Source organism: Drosophila virilis, chromosome 2 (assembly GCF_030788295.1).
Source record: "Drosophila virilis strain 15010-1051.87 chromosome 2, Dvir_AGI_RSII-ME, whole genome shotgun sequence".
NCBI lineage: Eukaryota > Metazoa > Arthropoda > Insecta > Diptera > Drosophilidae > Drosophila > Drosophila virilis.
The window spans coordinates 28,345,444-28,362,017 of record NC_091544.1 but is presented as its reverse complement, the minus strand read 5'-3'; the positions used below and the strand labels follow the sequence as shown (position 1 = coordinate 28,362,017).

General features: G+C 39.0%; 2 protein-coding genes across 5 annotated transcripts in view; one reads left to right on the top strand and one right to left on the bottom strand.

Annotated features, from left to right (window-relative positions):
- LOC6632808 (sex determination protein fruitless) overlaps positions 1 to 16,574 on the bottom strand; it is an 85,093-nt gene that overhangs the window by 52,634 nt on the left and 15,885 nt on the right. The window lies entirely within an intron of this gene.
- On the top strand, positions 6,652 to 8,816 carry LOC138910863 (odorant receptor 59b-like). The gene is made up of 3 exons (XM_070206666.1): positions 6,652 to 8,138; positions 8,199 to 8,556; positions 8,622 to 8,816. The coding sequence occupies exons 1-3, from the start codon at positions 7,366 to 7,368 to the stop codon at positions 8,688 to 8,690; spliced, it is 1,200 nt and encodes a 399-aa protein (XP_070062767.1). The 5' UTR covers positions 6,652 to 7,365; the 3' UTR covers positions 8,691 to 8,816.

Below are 16,574 nucleotides of genomic sequence, written 5' to 3'. Positions count from 1 at the left end.
CAAGATCAGAAAGAGATATGCGTGCGCTTGGCGATGCGTGTCGCAGACTTGGCCCAAATTGACCAAAATGGCTGCCACCGATTTTGGCTGCCACGCTGAACATTTTGGTTGGCCCAAAGTTAAAAGTCAAATGTGAGCTTGAATTAACAACAGACACAGCAGCAGCAGCAACAAGAAGAAGACAAAATGTGAATTCTTGGGGATTTATGAGCGGGCATGCAAAAGAAACCGGCTTAGACAAGGGTCTGCGCGAGCCAAGCGGTGTGGCAGGACGGCCGGGTGGCTGGAGCCTAGGGCGACGTCTAACCAAATACGAGCGAGGCGGCAAGTCAAGTGGCATGCAATAGTATTTTTTGGCTAGCCAATATGGCCAGCCGAGCTAAATGCAGCTTATGCATGTATATACATATATATATTTTATTTTGGCCAAATATGGCGATCGCATGCTGCGGCAATGTGGCAGGCAACGGCACAGATACATTACGAGCGCAGACATGGACTTTGGCTCAGGTGGAAACAGCGACGGCGACGGGGTCGGCGACGGAGACGCAGTTAAATGTTGCCGCTGCCGTTGTCGTCGCCACTTTGGCCAATTTTTGCACTTGCGCAAAAGGTCTTCAGACAGGTTACGCGCCTGCGGCGATTTAACCGTTTTCATGCAGCCAACCACAACAACAACAACAACAACAACAACAACAACAACAACAACAACAACAACTGCTGCTGCCTATTCGTGCCGCCTGCCTTTATTGGCCTCGCTGTGGTCACGCCAACGCCAAATCGCCGGGCCAACCAACTATGCAAAAGGGTCAGACGGCAGCGGCTTACATTTGGCGACCATTAGAAAGCAATCCGTCAGCGCGGTTTAGGCCAACAAGAGTCGCGGCTGCCGTGGCTGCCGTTCAAAGGCACAGGCTGTGGCTGTGAGGCTGCGTCTGAGGCTGTGGCACACCCACGCCCTGACATGCCACCAGAACCGGTTTGTTTCGCTTGTTTCGGCACCCAAAATGTTCTCCTTGACTTTATTACGAATCACGAGCCAAAGCCAAAGCCAAAGACAGAACAATGCCAAAAAGGAGCTGCCGCTTGACCCAAAAGCACGCCAACGCGCGTTGCCTCAGAAAAATAAGAAAAAAAATAACAAAAACTTGGGTAAAAATAAATATGTAGGAGTGCTCTAGTGCCACAGTGCCACAACTAGTAGATACCCTGTATAGGCTCAGCCACACGCATTAATACACAAAAGTACACACAGTTTGATGCTATTAAAAATCGATTCTTTAATAACTTAGATCTTCATAAGAAATAGGTCATTAAATGACTTCTGTATTTATTTTTCAATCGTTGTGAGTGAGGATAATTTTTTAATACAGTTGTAAATAACTTTATGTACTACAGTCTGAGCATTATGAAATATTCAGGTTACTTTTAAATACGCCTCTTAATCGAATTGCGGGAAAATGGACGAATGTATTCAAGATACGGGAAAGTATGTGCTTGCCAGAGTCGCATATTTTGTGTCATTTAGCTAATTGCTGTACTAGGCCATTTTCATATTATCAACAAACTAATATACCCCAACCATTTTCAATAAGTACGCGGAATTAAAAAGGTTTTCTCTACGCGACCGACACATTTATGACTAATGCCTGGCTTTTGGCTTTTTGGTCACTCGCATTTGCAACCACAAGTTGCACAGATAACGCGATCATTTTGGCTGTGCGGCAGCCAGCATCGTGGGCAGCTAAAGGCCATTAGAGCCGCCATCGGCAAAGCAGGTGACAGCGAGGCGCAAACATGGCAAAAGTAACTGACAGATGCGCACTGCACGGCCCACATGCTGCATGCAAGACATAGATACATGTACGTATGTGTTTAGATACCGGTGTACAGATACATTTGTATCTTTGTGGCTGTTGGCTTAGCTTTTTGGGGGCTGCTGTAGTTTTTTTTTTTTGGACGCTGACATCATGCGACTCCCCAGCTTTGCATAGCTTTTGTGAGTTATTGAGTTATTTATGCGCAACTTGGCCCGTCTCCCTGCTATGTTCTCTCTCTCTCTCTCTCTCTCTCTCGCCTGCAACTTGTCTTGTTTATTTGTTTAATTAATTTGTAGCTGATTGCTTTATGGCTTTATTAGCCGAATGTCTGCCCACGCGGACCACTTGCAGTCGTTAAAGTATTGCAGCCAGTTAAGCGCAATTTACCAGGCAGATGCAAACGCATTCAAATATTGCGTATACGCAACGTTGCGGCGCTTGCAACCTGAATCTGGCCCCAAAGACACTTCACATCATTTTGCTTAAACGAAAATTTATCTGTGTGCACATTAAAGTTTATGGCATTCCAAATTATAGCTATTATTTGGCCAGCAATTATTACGCCACAGGGCGTGGCCAAAGAGAGGCGTCCAGTTTATTATGCGTTTTTATGACAATTTTGCGCTTTTACTTTTTCTGCCGGCAAGTGCTTGCCACCCACCGGCCCGCACCCCAACCACTTGGTTAAACGTTTTCTGCTGCTGCTGTTGTTTATTTGTTTGTTCTTTTTTTTTTTGCCCTTCAGGCGTGCTGCTTTTTACCCTTGTGGCATTTTTTGTGGCTTTATTTACCACTTGTTTTTTGTTGCCGCTGTTTTTAGCCTTTCATAGCTGTGGTCAGTGTTTGGGCGCTTGGAAAGCGTCAAAGCGGAATGTTTAATATGCAGCCAGAAACATTTTTGCAAGTGGGAAGTTCATGCTATAAGAGATTGAAATGATTTAAGCTGGTTATATTGCTGCTAGTTGATATTAGTTGATTTAGATATTTTAATTTTATTTCTCTTTGCCTCGAATATTAAAATAAAAGTATATATAAATTTTAATCTTTCTTTTTATAAGAATCGGCACCAGAATTTTAAATTGAGTTTTTCTTCATGCTATCCATCAAACAGCTTTAGATGCAACTTCTCAACTTTCTGTCAATGTTAAAGGCTTTGAAATGATTTAACATATCTCCTCTGACTCTTCCAGACTAACATGTGAATATAGACCTTAATCGCTTACATTTTCCTCAGCCTACAAAAAGCATCACAGACTATATAGCTTGTAGTCTTATATTTCGCAAGTGGTGAGTCTTAGTGTTAACTAAGTTTGTATTCGTTTTAGAAATACGGCACTCGGGTCGTATTGTTCACGACTGCTCCCCTCTGTTGCTTAATTAAAGTATGTCAGGCACTTTATCTGGCAGTTAAACATTAGACAACTGCTTTTACTATGTATTGCATTTTATACATTTTGTGCTGCCATATCTGCAATAGATTGGCAAGTGGCAACACCGCAAGCTCGGCCCAATTTTTAGCAGCCGCAGAAACTGCCTGGCATCACATCAAGTTCGAAACGAATTTTATTTAAAAATTAAATTAATAATGATTAGCGCGCACTGCTTACATGATAGATATTCATATTTATTTAATGCAGCGTTGCCATATTCGCAAATTTTAGAGACTGCGCTGCCATATTTGCGCACAATCTGTACTTATTTTAATCATGAGGATAAAAAAGGGCCTGATAACTAAAATGAATAAACGGACAAGCTCAGAATGGTGCGTACTTAATAAATTGATAAATTACCTGCGCACGCGATGATTTTGGAAAATACTTAAATACTTAATCGGATCAATTTTTTGTGGTTGATGCTTCTCTCAACAGGACTTACCTAAAAAAGAGTTAAATATATATTAGTTATATACAATAATAAAATTGTTCAAGAAATAAATCTAAAAAAATATAGAAATAATAATGATTAATCAGCTAATGTGTTCAATGCATATCTTTGTACAGTCACGCTAAAATGTTTAGTTGATGCTTTTGGATTTTTTTTTTTTAAATATAATATTTAGTTTTCATGTTAGTTAATATGCATGTTAGGTCTATGGATTAGTTTAATGAGTGTATATTTTAATTGGCAACTAATTTGCACGCAACTTTGCAATTCTTTGAGCTACTTACAGCTATGCTACATTAGATACAAGTAAGTTATGTGTGTGTATATCTATTTATATATAAATATATATATCCACGTTAGTTAAGTGTTTATCAACTACGGCAGCTTAAGACTATAGAACCAGGTTCGGCGATCACGCCCAGTCTTTTAACTTGCGTGTAAATTTGTGCAAATTACAATAATCTGGCAGCTCTATTTTGTCGTTCAACTAGCAGCCAAATTGATCAGCCGCTTTTGCGGCAAATCTGGCAGCAACATGCAACTAAGTTACTTCAAATTCATCAAAGTGCGGCAACGAAACACTCAAGCAAATGCAACCAGAAACTAAGCTCCATGTGCCCTGCCCCAAAAGAGTACTTTGAAGAGCTGTCAATCTTTATTAAATTGCAACAGCTGTCAGGTGCAACAATTTGAACAGCTCTTAACTTAACACTTTTTGCAGTAATTGGCAGCACTTGTACATGATCGAGTGCTGCCAATTTGTTGCGTAGGTTTTTAATGGAGAAAGAACACGGAAATATTTTAATTGTATGCTATTATATTCTTAACCCACTTAAAATGCCTACAAAGGGTATAATAATTTTGTGCAAAAGTATGATCAGCTCCAGTAGCCGAGTTAATCTAGCGATTTCAACCTGTAGGAAGCAGACATTTTCACAATAGTTTCCTCTTGTGATGAAGGTGGACGTGATGATGGGGTTTCGGGCAATTCCAACCGCAAGTGTGAACAAATCGCGAAAACTCCAATCCAATCCAATTCATTTGAGGGGAGTTTCGCACTTTTCAATCAAATCAATTCCTCCTTGGGTGTTAAAAACCCATAGATCCGTGGATATGAATTTGAGACGTGTTTCACACTCTTCGCGGAATCCAAGACTCCTCAGTATAAATGCGATTCAAAGATTTGTTGGAATAATTTTAAGTTGTTTCCAATTTGCTTCAAACTAATTTTCAAAGCCTTACATAAGAACTTAATGAATATGTGTTTCAGTGATTTGGGAAGTTTTACCCGCGACAGTGGTAAATTGGCGGAAAAGATTGTATGAAAGTTATTGGTTCACTTTCAGAAAATTTTCAAAGCTTTTTGAGAAAACTTAACCTATACGTGCCACGGGCAAAGACGGGTTATTCTAGTTATTTATCCATATATATGCGTACAACTTTCAGTCTTGGCATTACTTCCAGACACACCAACCTGAATTTGCAACTGGATTTTCGTTTGTATGCCATCGGACTATATTTAATAATTTTGCAATATAATTAATAAATAACATTTCCAATTTGATTATAATTAGGCATTTTGCTATACTCCTGCCACAATTAAAGAACAATCAAAGTGCATGACGAACACCTCCAGTCGCGGCAAATAGACACCTGGCCAAATCCCACATTTATTCACTAATCGGTATTTATGGATTTAGTATAAAGGCTCAGTGTATAGCTATCTGCCCGCAGTTGCACATGCAATGACCGGAATATTAAAACTAACATATCCCGCTCCGCTTTCAGTTCGGATACGTTCCAGGCAGAGTTGTGCCTATATGTATTGTGGCATGGTGTTCGTTGGCTGGATTCCACCTGAGCAGGGCTTGAGGCGATATTTGTACCTATATTGGGCGTGCTTCGTGTTTGCTTATTCAACAATTTATATACCAATCGGCCTCATGCTCAGCCTTATAATTGACTCAAAGAGCTTTACATCTGGAGAGTTTCTTAGCGTACTTCAAAATTGTTCAAACCTATTCGGAGCTTCGCTGAAAAGTATCGTTTTGTTATTTTTCCTAGCGCGTCTTTAAGAGACGACATCGATTCTTGATACCCTAGACGAGCGACTGCGCAGCGACAGCGATCGTAGAAGGATACAGAAAGCTGTTGCCGACTCGAACTGCATCTTCTTGGTCTATGGCAAACTTTACCTGGGCTATACGGTATCTGATTTTGTTGCCGGAGTAGCAAATAGCCAGCCACCATGGCAAATGTTCAACCCACTCTTTGATTGGCGCAAGGGAATGCTCAGCTTGTGGTCGCAATCTTTCCTTGAGTTCATGGCGATTTTCTTAATGGCTTCTGTGATACTTATTATCGATACATATCCCATAATGTTTCTAAATATTTTTCGAGCTCACCTCGATGTGCTTAAGAATCACATTCAAAGTCTGCGCACCGATCCGCTTAAGACAGAGGCTGAAAACTACGACGAGCTCGTGAACTGCATCTCCTACCAGAAGTTGATTCTTCAGTAAGTTTGAGCATATCCCATTTTCTTTCTCATTAATATCTTCTATATTTTTAAGCAGAGGCTGTGAGTTATTGCGTCCAGTTATGTCGTGCACAATTTTTATAAAGTTTCTGCTGATTGGCTTTGTGCTGGGACTTACTTTGATTAACATCCTATATTTCTCTGGACTATTCCGAGGCTTATCCTCGGTTATATTTTTTGCAAGTGTCCTGGTTGAAACTTTTCCCTTTTGCTACCTCTGCGATTCGCTCATTGATGATTGCACAGACTTGGCCAATCTATTGTCTCAATCGAACTGGATTGATGCTGGGAAGAGATGCAAGTCAACGTTGAGGATTTTTTTGCAAAACGTGCAGCAGAATATATTATTTATTGCTGGGGGCATCTTTCCCATCTCATTGAGCAACAAAGTTAAGGTGGGTAGATTTATTTATTAATGTAAAATATCTTATGATTAATTACGACTTTCAGATGGCCAAGTTTGCGTTCAGCGTTATGACTATAGTAAAAGAAATTAATCTTGCTGACCGATTTAAATAACTCGATTTGAGCACAGCATGTACGAGTCTAAAGATATCTAAGGGTATTTATTTAAGGGAACATATACTCATTTGCATTTAAAGAACAGAAAAAAGTATTATTCTTTAGACTTTACTGGGTGGGGCTTGAACGCCAAACTTCATAGGGGCGTCTGTCATACAGCTAGTCTTGTAATTGACAAATCGAACATGGTAATTTGTAATATCCTAGTTCTTTTTCGTTTTTAATCACATACTCATTGCTGCGAAATTCACTCTTTTGGCAGTTAGAAGCTTAGATATCTAACTAACATATATGACAGCGTTGCATGCTTTTTTATGCCCAACTTGCTTTCGACCAAAAACCAGATTTGTAACAATTTCAGTATACTCTCCTTACTTTTTATTCAGTCTCCATTGCTAAATGCCCTCCACGGAAGGTTGACCTTGAAGAGTCGCAAATGATTGACATATCGATGTCCCTAATTACAGGCCAATTTCCAAGTCCCGGCTTGCGAAGGACACCTTTAATCGCGCGAACTAACCAGCTGGTCTCCTACCAAGGGTATCCTTAAAGTCTATATAAGCTAGCCACGTTCCGCTTTTTCGCACAGTCTCAGTTGCAATGCCCGGAATATTTAAACTAACCACTCCAGCTCCTTTGGCCGCTCCTATACGTTCCAGGGAGGGTTGTGCCTATTTGTATCGGATTATGAAGTTCGTTGGTTGGATTCCCCCTGAGCATGGCTGGAGGCGATATCTGTATCAGTGTTGGGCGTGCATCGTATTTGCCTCTTCAACATTTTGTCTACCACTTGGCCTTCTTTTCAGCCTTATTCTAGACTCAAAGAACTTTACTCCCGGCGAATTCCTGGGTGTGCTTCAAATGTGCTCAAACCTATTCGGGACCTCGCTAAAGAATATTTTTATGTTTTTTTACCTAACACGTCTGCACGAGACGAGATCGATTCTTGATACCTTGGATGAGCGACTGCACAGCAACAGTGATCGTAGAAAAATCCACAAGGCTGTTGCCGATTCGAACTACATATTTATGGTTTACTTCAACCTTTACCTGGGCTATACGATATCCGACGTTATAGCTGGTGTGGTAAACAACCAACCACCCTGGCTAGCCTACAATCCATTCTTCGATTGGCGCAGCGGAAAGGACACTTTGTGGATGCAAATAATTTTAGAGTTTTCGGCCATGATTTTGACGGCGTCCATAATATTGATTATGGATACATATACCATACTGTTCTTATATATATTTCGGGCTCATATGGATGTGCTGAAGGATCATATTCGTAGTCTGCGCACCGATCCGCTCAAGAAAGAGGCTGAGAGCTATGATGAGCTCGTCGGTTGCATTACCTATCACAAGTCGATCCTTCGGTGAGTATGTCAAATTTATGTTATAGACTGATATTCTTTCTATTATCATTTTGCATTTAGGTGCTGTGAATTATTGCGCCCCGTCATGTCGTTCACAATTTTTATACAGTTTCTACTCATCGGCATTGTACTGGGATTTACATTGATTAACATTTTATATTTCTCTGGTCTGCTGCGAGGCTTATCCTCGGTTATGTTTTTTGCCAATGTCTTGATTCAGACATTTCCCTTTTGTTACCTTTGCGACTTGCTCGTCGATGATTGCGCCGACTTGGCCAATCTATTGGCTCAATCGAACTGGATTGATGCTGGGAAGAAATACAAATCCACATTAAAGATTTTTATGCAACACGTGCAGAAGCCAATCATATTTATTGCTGGAGGCCTCTTTCCCATTTCATTGAACAGCAATATTAAGGTCTGTAGAATTATTAACAAATAGATGGAACAGTTCAATAGCATATGCAAATTTGGATCTTCCAGGTGGCCAAGTTTGCGTTCAGCGTTATGACCATAGTGCAGCAAATGGATTTGGCCGCGCGGTTTAAATAAGTTTAAAAATATGAGTATAAGAGTAATCCATTTACGGACAAACAATCTATGTATCTTAAAGTCTTTAAAGCACAACTAGGATTGAATTATTAATGCACCACAGAAAATAAAATAAAGTACATGACGTTGCTACATATATAACTTTTGTTGTTCAACTCAAAACTCAAAGAAGCTGCGATGCTGAGTCTAAAGAAAATGTTGGAAAAGTTCAATTCACCAAATTGGGGAAAACACTAGTCAAATTTGTAAAACTGTTTTGCAAACGTGCGGAAAAGTAATTTGTTTAGGGTTTGGACCTGCAAGTGTAAGTTCGCTGGCCCAAACTCAACAGCAATCTTCAATTTTTATAAGAACAACCAATGAATATATGTGTGATAGAAATTTGGTAGTGATCTTTAAATCGGAGTTCGAATTTTCGAAAATCTTTTGAATGTTCGTCTTCTTAAACTTTACATTAAACACAACGCGCAGATTAGGAATATACCATATGTATTCTAAATAATTTTCGATAGTTGTACGCACGGACGCGAAAATGATTGACGTCTAAAACTTTCCTAATTACAGGCCAAGTGTCGCGTGCCAGCACCGGGCTTCTGATGGACACCTTTAGTAGCTGGCACAAGGCAGCTGGCTTAATCCCAGGGGTAAAAGGCAGCTATAAAAGCAGACGATTTCTTTTTTCTGCTCACAGTATCACTTGCAATGACCGGAATATTTAGACTAACTTATACAGCTCCCTTGAGCGCTCGAATACGTTCCAGTGAGAGTTGCACCTACTTGTATCGAGTTATGAAATTAATGGGCTGGATAGCACCCAAGCGGGGTATTAAACGATATCTGTACTTGGCTTGGATGTGCTTTGTTTTTCTATTTCAATCGCTTTATCTGCCGTTTGGACTTGGCCTAAGTTTAGTTTTTAATTTCGAGAATTTTACTCCCAGCGTATTTCTGAGTGTACTTCAAATGACTTTCAACGTATCTGGAGCAACCATTAAAAGTTATATTGTGTACGTTTATATGAGTCGTCCATATTGACCATATTGGTGCTCATCATAGACACATACACGCTTGTGTTTATAATTAACTTTCGAGCCCATGTCGATGTGCTTAAGGATCATATTCGTAATCTACGCACCGATCCATTGCAGACAGAGGCCAAGAACTATGATGAACTGGTCTACAACATTATTTATCACAAGCTAATAGTGCAGTAAGTGCATGCGGTATTTATATGGTATTATTGCGACAGCCATAAAATCTTCCATCCCGCCAGATGCTGCAACTTGATGCGTCCAGTTATATCTCAAACCATTTTCATACAGTTTTTACTGGTTGGCGTCGTACTGGGCGTGACTATGATAAATGTCTTATATTTCTCTGGGTTATTTCGTGCTATTTCCTCGATCTTGTTTGTCACGGCCCTACTGTTTGAGACCTTTCCCTTTTGCTATCTGTGCGATCTGCTGGTCAATGATTGCCACGAATTATCGAATCTTCTGGGTGAATCGCATTGGATCGATGCAGAGCCCAAATATAAGTCCACTTTGAAGTTTTTCATGCACAACGTGCAACAGCCGATTATCTTTACTGCTGGCGGCATTTTTCTCATCTCACTGAACAGCAATATCAAGGTACGTAAATATTAAATTTAACAATATTAAATTTAAACGAATTTCTATGCGATTTACAGGTGGCCAAGTTTGCGTTCAGCGTGATGACTATAGTTCAGCAAATGAATCTGGCCGATCGATTTAAATAAGTTTAGTAAAAATAGCTATTTCCATATAATGTGTGAGCTTAACTACTTTCAGTCGATAACAGTGTGTAAATAAACAAATTGATTTAAGATTAAAAAATTATTAAGCTAGCTCGAGGATGTGGAAAACAATTGCCCTGCAGACGGTTGCCGAGGGTCAACCGAAATATATCGGAGAAATATGTAGTAAAACAATATTGTTACAATTCTTATAATAAATATTTTAAATATTTTAAAAACTAGCCACAATCAGCCTTAATTTAAATGATTTACTAATATTTTTAATTGAAATAAATTAACTAATTTTAAATCAACTCTAATGACAGCTATAGAGAAAAAGTAATATAATTTTGGTATTTTTATTTTTATTATATTATTATTGTCTGAATTTTAAATGCAATGTTCATTTTATGTTTCTGCATTAACAAGTTTAATCAGGTTGTAGTACGCTTTGAACAATAAAATACGAAGAGCTGTGAAGAGCTGGCCTTAATCGCAAAAAAATCCCCCAGCTGTAGAGCAAAATTTAAATATATTTATCAGTTTTTTTTTACCAGCATACGGCTTATAAGCATAATCAGATAAAAATGACGTCACAAATCGGCGTGTGAAATTCCAGAAACTATGAAAACAATTGCAGCTAGCCAAAAGAACAAACACACGGTGCCAAAAGTCAACTACCAAGGTGTCCAGAGGTCCCAAAGAGCTTATGAGTGTGCGGGTTGTGCGTGCTGACCAAGTATCTGGGACTGCGGCACTCAGCTGGCTGTTTGCTTGCCACTGCAACACGTTTCAATATTGACTCTTAAATGTTACGGTAGCGCGGATTTGAGGCAAGCAGCTCTTTGCCACCTCAACACTTCAGCCTCTTCATGTGTGTATCCATACATATGTGAGTATGTGTGCGTGTGTGTGTGTGCAACAGGCTGTGGCTAAGCAGCTGCTTGCTTAATTAATTAATTGCCGATGTGGCAAAACTTTATTGCTTCTTGCATCAATCAAAAAACTCAAAACTAACGAAAACAATGCATGATTGGCTGACTAGAATGTACCCTGCGCTCAGCTAATTTGATCTTTCTTTGATATATAAATGTTTTCAAACAAATATACACGTGGCAGGTACATCTAATTACCAAATTAAGGGTATCTAGCTTTAAAAATGATCGAGCTATGCTTGAAAGATGATATCTCGAAATCGATATTAATCGATATTATGAAACTTTTAATTTTATTAAATTTTCGTTAACGATTTTATTTAGATGAACAGGTAGATCGACTCAGCTGCCTTTGTTGATCAAGAACTATATAATTTAGTCTATCGGAGATGCCATCTTGGGCCTCTGCACACGTCCATTAGAGCCTGCTTACCCATTTTCAATGGGTTTAGCGTAAAAAAAATAAACAAGAAACCTGTCTGTTGAGGCAAATTATTAAAAGGAAATAGTTGACATTCCTTGGTAAATATGCAATTGCAACGGTAACTGCAACTGCAACTGCAGCGACAGCGGCAGTGGCAGAGGCAGCTACTGGCTGCAACCTGAATTAGAGCCAAGTTGTCGATGATGGCTGATTGCCCCTATAAGGAGAACAGCCCGTGCCGTCGCGCAGCTATCTCTATTACCACGGCCAACAGCACGGCAATGGGAACAAATAACAAACAGCAGCCGTCGACTGCCTCCTGTTTTCTGTTGTTTATATATGTATATCGACTTTTTTTTTGCAGCTTCTAATTTTTGTAGGACAAACAATTTCCGCTGCCGCCGCCGCAGCTGCTGCTGGCTGGCTCCTGGGCATTGCCAAATGCCAGTAGTTATAAAAAATGCACAACCTTTTTTACGATTCAGCAGTTATCATTATTTTATATATTTTTTTATTATTTTTTCTTCTTTTGCTACAAGTCGGTCGTGTTTGCTGCTGCTTGGCTTGTTGTTGGCCAAATAAATTCTATAAGTAATAAGCCAAGAGATGCAGCAACGGGCTGGCTATTGCAGTTGCACTTGCCCCAACTGGCCGCCGCGACGTCGTGAACAGTTAGAAACGTCGACGTCGCTTGGCGCTCAACTGGTTTGTGCGGCAAGTGCGGCAACAAGGCGGCATTGAGGCCGCGCAACAGCTTCCTCCTTCTGCTAGTGAACAGTACCTTTAGCTAGCAAATTCTTGGCCAAAAGGGTATTTCGTGCGATACGAACAGCAACCGCAACAACAACAACAACAATAACAACCTGGGCAATGTTTTTTTTTTCCGCTGAATGCGCCGAGTTTCAGAGCCAGTTCGTGCAGTTTGCTGCAAGTTGTTTGGTTGCAGCTAGATAAAAATGCAGTTAATAAAACTGTAAAAACTGGACGCATGCGCAGCACAGCACAGCGCACACAAACACACACTCACACACACATACATACATACATACACACACACAGAGAGATATACAGATAGAGAGCGCCCGCCTTGGTCTGGGCAAGTGCAACAACAACTGCAACTGAAACTGCAACTGCAACTGTGGCACATTGCAAGCTTTTGCGCCTTTTGCAACGCCATTTAATTGCCTGTTTGCATTTCACATGAGGCGCGCCACAGAAATGGGCGGTTCGCTGAGCTTTCAGCTTGCCCATATCCATATCTCAAGGGGACGGCGGTGGGGTGCACGGATCGTTAGTTCTTTTTTTAACAGTTCAGCAGAGGGTTCTGTGTTGTTGCATGCTTTGTGAGGGAATTAACGTAAATTTACACTGTTCAGATTTAAGTGTAAAACTAATTTAATTGGCATTTAAATGCTCTACAAAATCATAATAATAATTATAATTACTTAGAAAATATTCAATTAAATTTTTCAAATAAATTGTACAAGCTTTTTAAATAGATTTCAGAACTAAGATAAGCTTCATGAAATGTTAAGGGTATTCCTTTTCATCATATCTTTAGCCATTTTTGAGTCATATTTCAAATGGTAAATAAAGCCCAGATTTTGAAGTGAAATTGCAATTCAAGCTAGTGCAAAAGCTCCGCAATAACCTGAACAAAAGGTTTTTGAAACGAATTCAAAAGTAAATATCACAAAGGGTTCATAACTAGTTCACATTTAAAACCGTTTTGATCAGCTTGCAGAACTGGTTCAGAATCAACTTTACAGTCAGTTATTAAAGAACCTATATTTATCTTTACTTTTTCTAATTTTTTTTTGTATTTCTTTATTAAAATACATACAAAATTCGTAAAATATGTTTTTTTTTTAACTTTAGAGCTTTGAGCCAAAAGTGAACCGGCACAAAACTGACCTTCGTTCATTAACGACAATCGAGCGCATAGCAAGGCATAAACCTCAAAAAAAAACTGCCATATTCGGCTAAGCTAAAACCAGTTAACTGCAGCCACAACCAACCAGCAGCTGCGACTAACTAACTAGTAGTAAAATTAGCTTTAGAATTTGTGTTTCTGTTTGTTTTTTTTTTTTTTTTTTTTTTGTTTATATCTGTAGATTTTTATTTGCCAGCCACCAACAAAACTTACAGAGAAAAAAAGAAGAAAATAAAAAAAGAATTAAAAACATGCTGAATTAATTTCGCATTAGAACACGCGCATGCAACGCGGCCAAAACGCAGCCAAATGACCAATTGGCAATCCGGTAACCGAGCCAAAGGGGCGACTTCTAGTTCGGGAACCAAAGTGGAAGTTGTCGACTCAGCCAAGCTGCACGCTTCGCTCCGCTGCCAGTTTGTGCGGCAGAAAAAAAAAACAATAAACTTGTTTGCCAAACAAACAAAAAATTAATAAATGAACACAACTGTAAAATTTTTGAAACAATTGCTTAGTTATAGCTATTTAAAATAAACCTCAAATATTGTATAAAAAAATTATTTTTTTTTATAATCTATAAAAAATATTCAAATAAATTGATAAGATAATTGCCCAATTACCCAACTCTAGTCTTTTAAATATGTTTAATCATTTTTGCTTTGTATGCCGAAGATTTAATACGCTTGTAGACATTTGCTTTTAACTGAAATGTGGAAGTAGTACAGTTCGTGATGAGTTTGATGAAAATTATATACAAAAACTGTAAGATATAGGGTTCCGGCCGATTCTGATAATGTACTGCCTGCAACAGAAAGTAGCATCTAAAAGTTCGAAGACAATACGTTTATGAATGAGAGACTCGTTCCTATAGAAACAGACAGACGGACATGGTTGTGTAAACTATTTTGTTGATACTGATCTAGAATATATATACTCTATGGGGTGACATTTGTTTTCTACAAGGGTATTAACATATATATGACACCAACCGCTGCACGAGGGTTCAATCCTCAAGCTTTGAGCGCATTATTGTAAATGTTCGAAATCTAGAAAGTATTTCACATTCGAGAAAAAAGCAAGTACGGTGGCTAACAAGTATTCTTCAGAAATATTATAGATTTATTCCAATAAATAATAATGATAATCGGAAAACGTTTACCAGAGCGCTAATTGGGTTAAAGGTTTTACAACTTTTGTTCACAGAAAACTGCTGAGTTATTCGCCCATAAAAATAATTAGACCAACTTTAAAAAAAAGAGTATATACCAATTAATAAAAAAGACAACTGTAACAATTTTTATATATATTTTTTCATAGTTCACTTTTTGCATAAATGTAAATAATACTTTTTGTGCCATCTTAAAAATCGCTTACAAGCGCCAACAAACTTGGCCCAAAACAATTGAACAAAAAATTTAAATAATTTCTGCTGATTTGTTTAAACGAAAAGCCGCAAAAATAAAAAAGAAAAAACCTCTTTACCTTTTTGTTGACGCAGCTGGGCCGAGTTCAACTTGCGAGCAGGGGCAAGGGGTTGGCTCACTCGGCTTACAATGTTGGCGCTGCTGGCGCCAACGCCGGCGGGGAGACAGCCCCTCGCGAAGGTCTACGCAAGCGCCAGCTGCCGCAGCAGAAATTGCAAACAGTCAAGCAATTAAAAAAATATATTTTTTACTTAACAATGCTTTACAACAAAAGCAACAACAACAAACAGACGCTTAAGTGCTGTAATGTGCCGCTTAGTTGACCATAAACGGCCGAAAATTTGTTCGACAAATTTTGTTAGCTGTTGGCCCAAAGAGTTGTACGGCTTTTGGTGGGCATGTGTTATGAGTTTGCAGACGGCCAAGGATTGGTAGTAAAAGTACAGTCACTACCTACTATAATGGATCTCTGACAAGCAAATATTTGTATTCCCCTGTAGAGAATATTCTAATTTTGCCATGATATGTGTTCCGCACAGACGGAGATATATCCGATCCCTTAAAGTAAATATATTTCTGATCAGCATCAACAGCCGAGTTGATATAGACAAGTCCCTACTCAAGTGCTCAGTTTTAAAAGATATCGTCTTGATACTTTGCATAGTTCCAATTATCTGTTGCAGACAGCCGGACACAGCTGGATCGGACTGTTAAATCATATAGCTGTCATACTTAGAAACAATCGGTTAAAAAGTAGCTTCTTGTTGGGAAAGCATTTTTGTTTATATATGCTTATGTTTAAATAAGCTTATATGCTTATTTGTGAAAGTATTTAGTCTTCGGCGTGGCATCCTTTCTTAAGCTTTAGCATGTAGTTATAGAAGTGCAGATTTTACATTTTAAACGAAACTAAGATACATTTATTGGAAGAGAAATAGTTGAAAAATTTGCAATTTAAAAAAAGCCTAGTTTTTTTTCTTTATTTTGCTATATGTAAATATGCCTCTACACCTTCGCCTCAATCTGTTATTGTTGTTGTTTAGCTTACATGTAAATTTACTTGGTGGGTGTTGTTGCTATTGTTGTTGTTGTTGCCGATTTTGAAGGTTAAAAACACGAAGAAAGAAAAATCAAAAACAACTCTACAGCGTTTAGTTTATTGCCAAATTAGTGGGTCGAAGACAACAGATCCACTAGACCCACTGACATAACCAGCACGAATAAAAGCAACAGCAACAACGACAACAACGACACCAGCAGCAGCTAAAACAACAACAACAACAACAACAACAACAACAACCACTTCATTATCCGTCTGTTTTGCCCGTCGGCTATTTAGCATAAAATGTGTGTCAGCAAGGTAAAGGGCGTTCGTTGTAGCCAACAAAACCACCTACCTTTACCCCAAACAG

Coding starts and splice junctions, on each gene's coding strand:
- LOC138910863 (XM_070206666.1), top strand. CDS start 7,366: ATGCCCGGAATATTTAAACTAACCACTCCAGCTCCTTTGGCCGCTCCT. Junction 8,139..8,198: donor TATCACAAGTCGATCCTTCG/GTGAGTATGTCA, acceptor TTTTGCATTTAG/GTGCTGTGAATTATTGCGCC. Junction 8,557..8,621: donor CATTGAACAGCAATATTAAG/GTCTGTAGAATT, acceptor TGGATCTTCCAG/GTGGCCAAGTTTGCGTTCAG.